Below are 15,368 nucleotides of genomic sequence, written 5' to 3' on the forward strand. Positions count from 1 at the left end.
CAACTCAACTAATTAATTAATCTTCAGTTGCCGTTCTTTTTGGATCTCTGACGCCGCATGTATATGTCTTTGTAGGCCGACTCCACTCTGTGCACCCTCCTTTACAACATGAAGGGCGGGTTGGTATATGTGGGGAAGGGTACTATAGTGAAGCCTAAGGATCGATTGTTTCACCGCCGGCAGATGCCTGATAACGCCTTAAGGGTCTCCGTGGCGAGTGTGAAAGCGGGTATGAGGGTCTCCCTCGTCCGATACAAACCGATGGAGAGGATGACGAGACCCCCCACGCAGCTTGGCCAATGCAAAAATTGGCTGATCCTATGGCCGAAAAATCTTCCTCGTGTCGAGGTGGCCGGGACCACACCAACGGGACCTCGGGAAGGTATGACCACAACACCATGTACACAAGTACAACCATCATCTGAGCTGCTTGCTGAGATCGAGAGACATGATGAAGGAGGGCCAACCGTTCCGCCGGCAGATGATACCATCTGCCCCATGGAAGAGGATATGGATCACGACATGGAGGACGCCGATGACCCTCTCTAGTATCTCAATACTGCCTTTGACAACAAAGTAACAATGAGTCAACCATATGAATATGAGATGCATGTACCAGAGCCGGAACGTCCTCGGGAGTGCAAGAAGTCATTGTTCATGCAATCCTCGCAGGACACGCCTCCAGATGTCGGCTCCACCCAAGCTCAACTAATTAGCCAGAGTCGTCCAAAGCTGAGCCCGACAAGACCAGGGGTGGTGCTTAGGGAGGGTATGACAGACCCACCAGCACCTGAGCCCATCAAGAAGAAGCAGAGGAAGAGACAGGCGGCGAGAAAATCCAATAAAGCTGGCAATGTTGGTTCTAGCAGCCAACCGCCGTCGACTAAGGTTGACCGTGTACCGATGAAACATGCGCCATTAATCCATGTCACAGGAGAGCCAATGGTACCGGCGAATGCACTAGCTGCCATAGAAGGGGGTCTAAGGAGACTCCATGACCATGTGCTTTCGACAGAGAGAAGCCTCCTCGCCTCGGATAATCCAGGATACCCAATTTATATGGTTCATGTGCCGAGCAGTTGCAAGATGTATGTCCACACATGCCCCGCGGACCTCTTCTTCCTGAGGTTTGATTACATCTTCAAGATGTTTCAAATGAGGAGACTCAACTTTACGTTCGTCCGCCTGTATGCGCTGCACATGACCTACATCGTCAGGAGAGAGCAAGTCATCGGTCTTGCGGTCGCGGACCCATACTACATGTATGAGGGCTTCTTTTCAATCAACGACGCCAACCGTCAATATGCGAGTCAATACATTGAAGAGTTCTTGGTCAGCAATAAGGACAAAGAAACGATTCTCTTACCTTATCATCCCAGGTAAGTCATCCGCGGATAGCACTATAGAACTTACATCCTTTCGTGCATTTCAATAGTTACTTTGCACGCATGGAGGCTAAACTTGATCATGTATTTTGCGCAGGGGGGTGCCGTGCCGTTATCATTGTTCTTTACCCACGTTACTCCCGCGCTCTATATTTGGACCATCGAAGAACATACAGAAGAAAGATTACACACACATAAAGTATGTTCTGGACAGAGCTATGCTGCGCTTCAGCATGCAGGGTGGCTACATCCAATGCAAAAAAACATATAAGGTCGGGCTCTGTTTTAGCGACAAGACTAACTTCTGTCGCATCCAGCAACCGGCAAGAAGTGAGAATGATGGATTCTACGTCATCTATGTAATGATGGAGTACAGAAGGGATGTGCAATCACTTTGCATGAAATCTTCATCCGATACCCATATCCAGAGATGGGCCAAAGCCTTTGGAGCCGTGCTGGATAATTGACTTCAAAATGATTTCTACCGGATCCAATAGGAAATTGCGTCCATCATCATGAAAGATGTCCTCGAAGAGAATGGGATGTTCTACGACGGCCCAATAATGCGAGCTGACGTCCAAACCCACATTGCCCTACAGCGTCAGGACATGACGCCTTTCACTAAGCTTGGGTGCACCCTTCCGGATATGGACAGATGGGAAGAGTCCACTGCTTAAAAACAATGTGTCTATTTAGTTACTTGTTACTTTCTGTACGACGAAACTTTGAATCTCTCATTACGACGAAACTATTAGATGTATGGTGCCGCGCTCTAGTTAATTACTTTCGGTACGATGAAATTTGTTAACTATGTTTACTATATATGTTGCTTCTATTTCATAAGTGTTTTGTTGAATTCGCTTCATGGTATATATATGTGCATCTTTGACAGGTATATAGATCAACGATGGCGAGGAAGTGGTATGCCGTGTATGTAGGGCATGTTCCGGGTGTGTATGATGAGTGGCCAGAGTGTCGGGCCCAAGTCTCTGGCTTCTCCGGCGGAAGCCAGAAAGGGTTTGATAGCAGAGCGGAAGCCGAAGCTAGTTACTTGAGATTCATAGCACAACAGGGGATTCAGAACCAGCGCCGCTGCAAAATCTACTACATAATACCACCTTTGATCATCTTGATCGCTTTTATCTTCTATTCGGTCATATCATAGTCTACATAGATGATGAAACTTGAGTATTTGACCATGTATTTGCATGTATTGAGAACTTGTAATGAATTCTAACGCTATTTCGAGACATGTGTTCGACCATGATTGATGATGATGAGATATTTGACACATGTCAAGACTTGTAATAACTTTGGATCATTGATGACTCACTTGCTTTTGAATGAATATGCACGTTATTGTATAAACGGTGGATCTGTTTAAATGTGTACAAAACCAAAATGCAAAAAAATAATACAAAAGTTAGTAGTGGCGTGGGGGTAAAGATTACCAGTAGCACTCAAGTAACAGTAGCGCTGGCTAGCTCCACGCGCTGTAGATAAATATCAGCAGCGCTGGGTGGAAGCGCGCTACAGCCTTTAGCTACTAGTAGCGCTGGGTTAAACAAGCGCTACTGCTAAAAAATAGTTGTAGTGCCATAGCAGTAGCACGCCTACCCGCGCTACTAATAGTAAAAACCGAGTGCTACTGGTAAGGGTTTTTCTAGTAGTGTCCTCACATATGAGTTTTTCCATATGTACCATTTCTTCTCCACAATATGCATCGATATGACTTAAGTTTTGGTTGTTATTGTATAAATGGTGGATCTGTTTAAAATGGTTGTTAGAGTGCTAAAATGCTTGCTGTTAAAAAAGTGACCTATGTTTTGCCGGAAATGTTGAATCATTTCCATTCCGGCAAATTTCAGGCGCTCTATATGTGCACTTTCTAGCAAAGGTCATGCTGAAATTTGCCGTGAATTTTGGCATGACTTGTGCTAGAAAGTTGGACATATTGAGTGCTCCGAGATTTGTCGCAACGGAAATGAAACGACATTTCCGGCAAAACAAAGGTTACTTTTTTTGTCATTATTCACTTTATTATATAAAGCTCGATAATTAAACGACTACGACATTGAACCCTAGGAAACATGACCGACACCGATGAGGCCAGAGGTTCTCAGTCCCAATTAGGTCAAGCATAGGCCTACCTTGACTTTCTGGCGGATCAGGAGAGACAGCAAGCTGGGTGTTCGGACCCCCTTGTCATGACGGATGACGACGGTGGTGGCGCCGACGCTGACACTGATGCCACCAACGATACCGACATTGAGACTGGCGTTGATGATGTTCCTAACTACAGTACGGAAGGTGGGACCTCCCAAGCCATTGAGGGAAAGAAGGAAAAGAGGACACGACGCCCAAATGAGCTCGTCACCGGAAGACTGGTGGTCATGGCGGTGCACCCTGGCGAGTTCGAGCCAATAGAGCCGCGAGAAGAGGCAGCGTGTTACGGCAACCAACTAGCATGCATCCTACGGGATACCGCTAACATCAACACCACAAAAATACGGAAGAATGAACATTTGAAGAAGCTGCTTCTAACTAGGTTGCACGCAAGATTCCTGTTCCCCGGTCGGGATGACGATGTCGACCCATGGGATGATGATGCCATGAAAAAAATCAACAACAAAGCCCTAGGGAAGTTCAGCAACACATTGAGCGCTTGGAAAACTAGGGTGAAAAAGTGGATTCAAGTAGACCATGAAACCTACGCTGAGATTATTGCAGACAATCCGAAAATTATGATAGAGGACTTTGAAAAGTTCAAGGAGACTTGCAATGAAGAAGCTTCCAAGGCTAGGTCGGAGAGAGGCAAGCAGCTGCAGGCAAAGAACATGGGGAACCACCGCCTTGGAAGTCGTGGTTACACGGGAAGAGGCCCGTGTGGGCTAAGGAGGACACAGAAGGTGAACGTCAGCGGATCCCTTACCCATTGGCTAAGTTCACCGACCAGCAGGAGCAAGACTTCATCAGGGCCCGATTCTCGTGGGACCCTAAGAAAAATATTTTTTTCACCAACGGGACGACTAGGAAATTCATGAGAATACTGGTGATTATCCTTTTACCACCTTACATATTAGGTTCTGATCAACAAAGTCTACTACATTCTAGTCGCATTCGTAAATGATTCACGGTCCATTTTGCAGAGAGAGCAACACAAGCTTGCGGCCGAGAGCGACTCGTCGACTCAGTCGTCGGCGAAGTACAAGTGGGACACTCCTTTCAACCGGGCCATGTACATAATGATGGACACCTGCCAGGCTAGCGTCCCCAATATGGACGTGTGCACGGCGCCGGGAATGGGGCCACTTGGAAGTACTATTAGAACGAGGACCCCGAGGCCAAAACATAGAGAAAGATGTTCAGTCAAGTGACTATCGATGAGAAGGTGGCGTGGGCGATGGAGAAAGCAAAAGCTGAGACCAAAGTTGAGATAATCGCTGCCTCTAGATCTGATATGGTGGCTGCCTTTACAAGCTTGATTCCAACAGTGGTCACATGGGTGCAACAAAATCCAAACGCGCCACCAAGTGATTTTCCCATGCCCAGCTTCACCGGGAGCAACTCAATGAACACCGCACCCATACCCGTACCTAGTATGGCAACCGCACCCGCACCTCCTCCAGCACCTGCTCCTCCACCCAGCTCTCACAGCAGCCCTAGCTCCGTCTCTGGCTTGAATGTCGGGCCGTCGACATTGGCTGAGCTCGACGCCCTCACGGTAAATACGCGTCACACCTTCATCAACTCAACTAATTAATTAATCTTCAGTTGCCGTTCTTTTTGGATCTCTGACGCCGCATGTATATGTCTTTGTAGGACGACTCCACTCTGTGCACCCTCCTTTACAACATGAAGGGCGGGTTGGTATATGTGGGGAAGGGTACTATAGTGAAGCCTAAGGATCGATTGTTTCACCGCCGGCAGATGCCTGATAACGCCTTAAGGGTCTCCGTGGCGAGTGTGAAAGCGGGTATGAGGGTCTCCCTCGTCCGATACAAACCGATGGAGAGGATGACGAGACCCCCCACGCAGCTTGGCCAATGCAAAAATTGGCTGATCCTATGGCCGAAAAATCTTCTTCGTGTCGAGGTGGCCGGGAGCACACCAACGGGACCTCGGGAAGGTATGACCACAACACCACGTACACAAGTACAACCATCATCTGTGCTGCTTGCTGAGATCGAGAGACATGATGAAGGAGGGCCAACCGTTCCGCCGGCAGATGATACCATCTGCCCCATGGAAGAGGATATGGATCACGACATGGAGGACGCCGATGACCTCCTCTAGTATCTCAATACTGCCTTTGACAACAAAGTAACAATGAGTCAACCATATGAATATGAGATGCATGTACCAGAGCCGGAACGTCCTCGGGAGTGCAAGAAGTCATTGTTCATGCAATCCTCGTAGGACACGCCTCCAGATGTCGGCTCCACCCAAGCTCAACTAATTAGCTAGAGTAGTATAAAGCTGAGTCCGACAAGACTAGGGGTGGTGCTCAGGGAGGGTATGACAGACCCACCAGCACCTGAGCCCATCAGGAAGAAGCAGAGGAAGAGACTGGCCGCGAGAAAATCCAATAAAGCTGGCAATGTTGGTTCTAGAAGCCAGCCGCCTTCGACTAAGGTTGACCGTGTACCGATGAAACATGCGCCATTAATCCATGTCGCGGGAGAGCCAATGGTACCGGCGAATGCACTAGCTGCCATAGAAGGGGATCTCAGGAGACTCCATGACCATGTGCTTTCGACAGAGAGAAGCCTCCTCACCTCAGATGATCCAGGATACCCAATTTATACGGTTCATGTGCCGAGCAGTTGCAAGATGTATGTCCACACATGCCCCGCGGACCACTTCTTCCTGAGGTTTGATTACATCTTCAAGATGTTTCAAATGAGGAGACTCAACTTTATGTTCGTCCGCCTGTATGCGCTGCACATGACCTACATCGTCAGGAGAGAGCAAGTCATCGGTCTTGCGGTCGTGGACCCATACTACATGTATGAGGGCTTCTTTTCAATCAACGACGCCAACTGTCAATATGTGAGTCAATACATTGAAGAGTTCTTGGTCAGCAATAAGGACAAAGAAACGATTCTCTTACCTTATCATCCCAGGTAAGTCATCCGCGGATAGCACTATAGCACTTACATCCTTTCGTGCATTTCAATAGTTACTTTGCACGCATGGAGGCTAAACTTGATCATGGATTTTGCGCAGGGGGTTGCCGTGCCGTTATCATTGTTCTTTACCCACGTTACTCCCGCGCTCTATATTTGGACCATCGAAGAACATACAGAAGAAAGATTACACACACATAAAGTATGTTCTGGACAGAGCTATGCTGCGTTTCAGCATGCAGGGTGGCTACATCCAATGCAAAAAAACAAATAAGGTCGGGCTTTGTTTTAGCCACAAGACTAACTTCTGTTGCATCCAGCAACCAGCAAGAAGTGAGAATGATGGATTCTACGTCATCTATGTAATGATGGCGTACAGAAGGGATGTGCAATCACTTTGCATGAAATCTTCATCCGATACCCATATCCTGAGATGGGCCAAAGCCTTTGGAGTCGTGCTGGATAATTGACTTCAAAATGATTTCTACCGGATCCAATAGGAAATTGCGTCCATCATCATGAAAGATGTCCTCGAAGAGAATGGGATGTTCTACGACGGCCCAATAATGCGAGCTGACGTCCAAACCCACATTGCCCTACAGCGTCAGGACATGACGCCTTTCACTAAGCTTGGGTGCACCCTTCCGGATATGGACAGATGGGAAGAGTCCACTGCTTAAAAACAATGTGTCTATTTAGTTACTTGTTACTTTCTGTATGACGAAACTTTGAATCTCTCATTACGACGAAACTATTAGATGTATGGTGCCGCGCTCTAGTTAATTACTTTCGGTACGATGAAATTTGTTAACTATGTTTACTATATATGTTGCTTCTATTTCATAAGTGTTTTGTTGAATTCGCTTCATGGTATATATATGTGCATCTTTGACAGGTATATAGATCAACGATGGCGAGGAAATGGTATGCCGTGTATGTAGGGCATGTTCCGGGTGTGTATGATGAGTGGCCAGAGTGTCAGGCCCAAGTCTCTGGCTTCTCCGGCGGAAGCCGGAAAGGGTTTGATAGCAAAGCAGAAGCCGAAGCTAGTTACTTGAGATTCATAGCACAACGGGGGATTCAGAACCAGCGCGGCTGCAAAATCTACTACATAATACCGCTTTTGATCATCTTGGTCACTTTTATCTTCTATGCGGTCATATCATAGTCTACATAGATGATGAAACATGAGTATTTGACCATGTAGTTGCATGTATTGAGAACTTTTAATGAATTGTAACGCTATTTCGAGACATGTGTTCGACCATGATTGATGAGATATTTGACACATGTCGAGACTTCTAATAACTTTGGATCATTGATGACTCACTTGCTTTTGAATGAATATGCATGTTATTGTATAAACGGTGGATCTGTTTAATTGTGTACAGAGCCAAAACGCAAAAAAATAATACAAAAGTTAGCAGTGGCGTGGGGGTAAAGATTACTAGTAGCACTCAAGTAACAGTAGCGCTGGCTAGCTCCACGCGCTGTAGATAAATATCAGCAGCGCTGGGTGGAAGCGCGCTACAGCTACTTTAGCTACCAGTAGCGCTGGGTTAAACAAGCGCTACTGCTAAAAAATAGTTGTAGCGCCATAGCAGTAGCGCGCCTACCCGCGCTACTAATAGTAAAAAATGAGCGCTACTGGTAAGGGTTTTCCTAGTAGTGTCCTCACATATGAGTTTTTCCATATGTACCATTTCTTCGCCACTATATGCATCGATATGACTTAAGTTTTGGCCAAGCTGGGTTGCCTCGCTCCTGCGTTTATGCCCGACGTTCCCGTTAGTTCGGCTAGGGCATAAAGGGAGCACCTCTGTGATTGTTACTGCCGGGTCATCCAGATGTGTACCTCAGACTGGGTGAAGCCGAAAGCTAGCATTCTTAAGGGAATATTCGGTCGGTGAATTAAATATGTTTTTTACACTCACTCCATTGTGCACCCCCAGAAGTTATAAAAACTGTGGTGCTCGCATCACAATTCGGACATGTACATCAATTGCATGCACACCCAGGGAAAGGAACCCTTAACGGAACTATTCTCTCTGGAAGATGTTTCTTACGACCTTCATGTAATATACCATAGCTAGCCGGATACAACTTGTCTGCTCAAGCAACTATGACCCCTACGCCTAGTTTTCCAAGCATACCCCGGACTATTCGGCCGCGACGGTATTCGGAAACACTCTGCACCTTAGAGTCTGGAGGTTGAAGCGAAAAGGTCTGCCATGACAAATGATATACAATTCAGCTAGATGAGGAAAGTACACAATCATTTGAACTCGAACACCTCTTCATCTACACCTTTCAACAGGCATTCTAACTTACAATCCTATTGGGAATATTTGGCGGCCACCTCTACTTGGTCATATACTATACTAACGGGAATTTCTTCCCCATTCGGCCCTATTGGCCCGACACGAGCCATGTGATTAGGATCCATCTTGGTATAGCGCGTCTTCACCATGGCCCATGCCTCTTGCGCACCCTCTTGGCAGGCAGGTATCTTCCACAGCCGGATATGCCGCCGCGCTCCCTTGAACAGCTCTACCAGCTTATCCATGCTTCCTGGAGGGGAGTCGGACGGCCATAAAGCCTTGACTACACTCCGCATAGCCTGCCAAGCTTGCTCATGCAACTGCGACAGCTCCTGCAGAAGATCATTTGATGATCCGGACACTTCCTCTTCAGGGCGGTTCATCAACACACCTGTAATTACAGCTATATCAGCTACCGCCACCTCCAAACCGTTATAAGACAAAAGCGGCCACATACTGAATATGCCGCCCGGAGCTTCTTGTTCTCCTTAACAGAGTCGGCTAGTTGTGCTCGCACAGCTTTCAGTTCTTCACATAGGTTGATGTTCGAATCCTGGAGTTTCTTCTTCTCTTCAACAACCTTTGTCAATACACGGTCGCCCGCTGCTAGTAGCTTTTTGGCTCCGTGTTCTTCGCCTCGAGCGGCGTCAAGCTGCTCTTGAACTTAGTTTAAACGACCCAACACAAAGATTAGAACCAAGATTCAAACTATTCGTGCAGCCTTATGAATTTTTGATGGAGGAAAACATTACCTGGAGATGCCTTGTATTTCTCCAGTTCAGCTTTAGTAGCAAACAGCTGGCGCTGACACTTTTCTAGTTCCTGAGACAGCCGGGTATTCTTCTCCGTAAGCACCTAGTTGTACATTGATCCTTAAATCAGTTGTTTCAACTCCTTTAAGTCTCGGGGGCTTCTGGCAGATGGTTATCATAGTCAAACAAAGCGAATTTACCTGCACATCTTTCAAATGTTGCTTTGCAGCCCTGCTAATCCCATCTCGAGCAGCCCGGATTTATGCGTCGGCTGCGTTGAAGGCATTAAACGACCCTTCCGAAAAGCAAGGATCTTGTAAAATGGCCCGACGATGCCGCTGATTCATAGCACTCCACTTCCGAGTTGGTGACGGATACATCGTCCGAGTCCTCGGCTGGAGGACAGTCCGGCGTAGCCCCTACATCAGCCCCCGTCTTCACGGCAGGACTTGAATCCTGGTTGTGGGAAGTACAGCCGCTCGGACCCCCAGATATAGTCCGACGCGTCTTCCTCCTGGCAAATGGTAAACGGGAAGGTCACAGATGGACATGACTGCTTAGGGGCAGGTTGGCGAATTCATACCTCTTTGATGAAGGCATGGCCGTAGCTTCATTTGCTTTCCTCTTGGAAGGATTATCCGGCGCGGGAGTCGATTTCTTCGAAATCGCCGAATGTGTCCCCTGTGAAGCATGTTATAGCGTGATGGGTTAGATGGAATAAGAGCACTCTTTCAGAGAAGGTGTTTCTTAATTATTTACATGAGAGGCAGGAAGGAGGCCAGAGTAGTCGGCGGTGATGGCCACTTCTGTGCCGTCATAGCTTGTCTGAAAAAATACTCCCCCCGTGAGCACCACGAATATATCCAAATCCTCTTCAAACCCGGGATCTAGTTCCTGGTTGTGGGTCTCCGGCTGTGGGGCAGGACTATGAAGTCCTTCGGTGACCTTCCGCCAGTGCTGCCATAACAAACAGACTTGAAATTTATTAAAAGTAATCTGGAAGGGGAATGAGTAGAATTGAAGGATCGAAGCTTACCCAACTTGGGGATTATACATAGAATATCCATCTCTGTGCTTAATGCGAAGAAACTCCTCTTCTTCCCCTTTAAAAAGCTTGACCAATATTTTGGCCAGAGCTGCGGAGGTATCCGGACCCTTCCGGCCATAACGGGAAGCGTCATCCTCTCCGTTGTAATGCCACATGGGCAGCCTTCTGTATTATAGTGGCTGAACCCCACGACCTATAGTGGCTGAACTCCTCGATTATTTTAAGTCCGTACAGGGCGAGCATCTTTATCTTGCTCGTGAGCTAGCGAACTTCTGCGTTGTCCTCCTCTTCCAGACTCTGAGGACGCCAACTGTGGCGTTTCTTCAGCGGAACGCCTGCAAATTCAGGAAGACCCTTTCGAACTGGGTCGGCAAGCGAGGCGTCCTCAATATAGAACCATTCAGAAGGCCATTCTTCGGATTCCTTCCTTGGTGTGCCGGACAGATATCCCGTATCAGCAATGCGCCATACTTCGGCTCCGCCCAATTCAAATATGGACCCCTCGTGATTACACTGGACAAGGCAGAACAACTTCCTCCATAGCTCGAAGTGTGCCTCGATACCCAGGAATAATTCACATAAAGCGACGTAACCCGCGATGTGTAGAACGGAGGCAGGGGTGAAGTTGTGCAACTGGAGGCCATAATATTCTAGAAGCCCTCGGAGGAACGGGTGAATGTGAAATCCAATGCCCCTCAGCAGGTAGGGGACGAAACATACTCGTTCTCCCCCGGATGGATTGGGAAAGTCCTCTGGATGAATCTCTCCATTGAAGGAATCTAGCCCCGTTCGAACGGGACCCAGATCTGTGGGGGGGGGGGTGAAATCCTTGCGTTTGCAGCTCCATCAATTGACTATGGGACACTAAACACCTCTCCCACTAGCCTTTCTCTGGGCCGAAACGGGTGGAGGAGCTGGGTACGCTAGCCATGCTGGAATGGTTTCTCCCAAGTAGTTTCCAGGGATTTCCTCTATATGGTGTCGAATGGATCTAGGATCCGATCTCTTTAATAGGCGCCCCCCTTGCATAGGCGGGGTGTTATTTGCAAAATTACCCTGACCTTCTGCCTTCGCTTGACGCGTGGGAGGCGAAGTTATTTAATGCACAAAAGCCGAGGGGAGTGACACGGAACAGATGGCCGAATACATCACTTGGAAATAATTAATGGAGGAACCCTCCTTGCAATGCTGAAAACAATCTGCGCGCCGAACTCCTCGTCATTTAAGCCAGGTTCGGGGGCTACTGAGGGAGTCTTGGACTAAGGGATCCTCGGCCGTCCGGCCTGTTATCCATGGGCCGGACTGATGGGCTATGAGGACATGAAGGCCGAAGACTATACCTGAGTTCGGATTGGACTCTCCATGGCGTGGAAGGCAAGCTTGGCGACCGACTATGAAGATTCTTTCTTATGGAACCGACTCTATGTAAACCCTAGATCCCCCCGGTGTTTATATAAATCGGAGGGGTTGGTCCGTAAAGGACACCATTCATTACCATAGTCATATAGGCTAAGCTTCTAGGGTTTAGCCATCATGATCTCGTGGTAGATCAACTCTTGTAACACCCATATTCATCAATATCAATCAAGCAGGACGTAGGGTATTACCTCCATAGAGAGGGCCCGAACTTGGGAAACATTGTGTCCCCTGTCTCCTGTTACCATCGATCCTAGACGCACAGTTCGGGACCCACTACCCGAGATCCGCCAGTTTTGACACAGACAAAGGCGACGGGTTGTCCCGCCGCTGTGCTCCGGTGAACTGGGAGGAGGACTTAGGCTGAGCACGCGGCTGCCGGAGCCTGGCTTGGGAGCTGCTGCGGCCGTGCAGGCCACTTTTGTTTAACCTTTCCCTTTTCCTGCATTTTGAAAAAAGTAGATGGCCCCGCTGGGGTGTGTAATGCACTGCGGCACTTATGCCACTATGTTATGCTTGTTATTTTGATGTTATGCCGTGCTATCTGTGTTCCTAATAGACGTGGTTTGGGTAACTTATCTTGGCATGCTCATGGTAGTTTAGTTTCCCATCTCGTGAGGGTGCGCCCTTTGGCATCTGGTGAAGCTCCCTTCCCGATGACTTAGGAGCCATCGACTTTAGGACACATTGTAGATCTGCAGAGATGTTAGAAAATCTGGCGGGGTGCCTTGATATTCCTTGCACGAGCCCCCAGGAGTGAGTTAGTTGTGGCTTAGTGCACCGCCTCGTGCTGCTCGAGGGGCATGGACTTAGAGTGTGCTCACGCCCACGAGCTCATTTGAGAGCGCCTCGCGAGGACCAAGGAAGGCGAAGCACTAGAATCCAAGGCTCTAGGGCGACAAGACTTTGGCAAAGTGTGTTTGTGGCGTAGGCGAACCTAACGCGCGTACACCCCTGCCCAGCCCAGCCCCTACGCGCGAGACATGCAAGGAGGAGCAACGGGCAACTGTCGCTCCACCGGTTGAAGACTAAAAGGGAGAGAAACAAAAGGGGAGAATCCAACTTGTCAATCGAAAAAACGCGAGAACTCGAAATTGCATTTTGAAGTTGCAAACCAGATACAAAAAGCAAGCAAATGAACAGCCGCGTCCGCACCTAGTCTAGACCTCTCACCAGCGCGGAGCTAAGTGCTGCCACTAGGACGTGGGAGGGAGCCCCCGAGGCCTGAGGGTAGCACTCCGGACAATCGGGGGTGTGTCTAGCCCCACTCATTATTACATGAGAGTGTCACGAGTGGAGACCTTCATAGGCACGGGGCCTTGCTTCATGGGTAGAACTTCCGGAGGTTCTGGATGTTCCAGGCGTTCTGAATGGGGATCCCGTCCTGCGTCTCCAGGCGCGCGGTGCCAGACCTGGAAATACTGGCGATCCTGAACATGCCCTCCTACATGGGCGAAAGATTATGCAGCCCCTCCTTGGAGAGCACCCGCCTTAGGATGAGATCACCCACCTTGAGCGTCCTGGAGAAGACAATGTGGCAGTGGTACCACCGCAGCGCCTGCTGGTACATTGCTGCTCGGAGCGTGGCTTGACGGCGGCGTACCTCCCCCATCACGAGGTCCATCCCCCGCGATGCATCCTGGCGTGCCTTGTCAAACGCCAAGACCTGCGCGGGGCGATGCCTGACCTCATGAGGGAGAACCGCTTCGGCTCAATAGACGAGGAAGAATGGAGTCTCGCCTATTGGCTTGGTTGCGGTGGTGCAGATGGACCATAGCATGGACTGGAGCTCGTCCAGCCAGCCCCTGCCGCAGGCCTCGAGCTTCTTCTTGAAGGTTCTTGCCTTAAGGCCTCTCAGGAGCTCTGCGTTGGTGCATTCGTCCTGGCCATTGCTCCTGGGGTGTGCCACTGAGGCGTAGCATATCTACGTTCCATGGTTAGCACAATATGTTTTGAAAAGGTTGCTAGTGAACTGCAAGGCATTGTCGGTGATGATGCGATTGGGGACCCCGAACCGGCTCATGAGGCCCTTGGTAAACTTGACTGCCGACCGGCTGGGATAGTGGGAGAGCCTCCACCTCTGCCCACTTGGTGAATTTGCCGATGCGATGTAGAGGTAGCGGTAGCCCCCGGGCGCCCGAGGGAATGGCCCCAATATGTCCCGCCCCTAGACCGCGAACGAACACAAGAGCGGTATGGTTTGGTGATCATGAGCGGGCCGGTGTATCTTCTTCACATGGAATTGGCATGCCTTACAAGATCTCACCATCTCAGTGGCATCATTGAGCGCCTTGGGCCAGTAGAACCCACTACGGAATGCTTTCCCATGAGGGTGCGCAATGACGACTGATGCCTGCAATCCCCATCGTGTATGTCAGCCAACAGGTCATGTCCCTACTCCCTAGAGATGCATCGCAGAGAAAAATCATTTGGCCGCTTCCTATAGAGGTCACCGTGCTGGATGTAGTAGGCAGTGGCTTGTCGAGCCACATGCTCCGCGTCCTCCTCCTTCTCCCACAGGGTCCCGTCAAGCAGGTACGCCTAAAACTCTTCGATCCAGCAACCCTCCTAAGGCTCGAGCACTAGAAGTAGATGCGCTCCCGAGGTTGGGCCGCAAGCAGGGGCTCCCGAGAGGGGTGCTGGTGGGAGCTCCTCCTAAGGCGATGTTGGTTCCCTAGTAGTAGGGGCTGCTGAAGGTTTGAAGAGCCGCTCCTCGAAGACGCCAGGCTCCTGGGGCAAGCGCTGGGATGCCCACTTGGCGATGTCATCTCTTCCTTGTCCGTGCCGCACGGCACATGCTGTAGTTCCAGGCCCAAGAATTGTTTCTCAATTTTTCGTACCTCCGCAAGGTATGTCTCCATGTGCTTTCTTTCAGTTCATATACTTTATCGGAGAAGTTGACAGGGAGCTGGGAGACGCCCTTGATGGCGAGGCTCTTCACTCCCAAGGCTGTCATAGCCTTGAGACCGGCGATCAGGCGTTCATACTCCACGATGTTGTTGGAGACCTTCTCGCCCTACTGGAAGCTGAGCTGCACGACATAGTAGAGCTTGTCATGGGTGGGCGAGATTAGCGCGGCGCCAGCCCCCGCGCCCTGACGCGTGAATGCAACGTCGAAGTAGATGACCCATCTGTCTGGTGCCTCGCTCCCTGGTGAGAGGGACCAGTCCTCTCCTGCTTTAGGGCTAGGGACGTCGGTCCATTCTTCCACGAAGTCAGCGAGTTCGGCACCCTTGATGACTCTGGTGGTCCTGAACTCCAACTGGAATGCCTACAATTTGATGTTCCATTCTGCCACCCTTCCTGCCGCATTGGGG

The 15,368-nt window shown here is 49.4% G+C and overlaps 1 protein-coding gene across 1 annotated transcript; it reads right to left on the reverse strand.

Annotated features, from left to right (window-relative positions):
- Window positions 1-13,762: 13,762 nt before the first annotated feature.
- On the reverse strand, window positions 13,763-15,007 carry LOC147984788 (uncharacterized). The gene is made up of 3 exons (XM_087541269.1): window positions 14,936-15,007; window positions 14,318-14,404; window positions 13,763-13,975 (listed from the first exon to the last, which is right to left on the reverse strand). The coding sequence occupies exons 1-3, from the start codon at window positions 15,005-15,007 to the stop codon at window positions 13,763-13,765; spliced, it is 372 nt and encodes a 123-aa protein (XP_087397395.1).
- Window positions 15,008-15,368: the final 361 nt, after the last annotated feature.

The sequence above is a fragment of the Triticum urartu genome, chromosome 2A (assembly GCF_056163025.1).
Source record: "Triticum urartu cultivar PI428250 chromosome 2A, HENAU_Tu73, whole genome shotgun sequence".
Taxonomy (NCBI): Eukaryota; Viridiplantae; Streptophyta; class Magnoliopsida; order Poales; family Poaceae; genus Triticum; species Triticum urartu.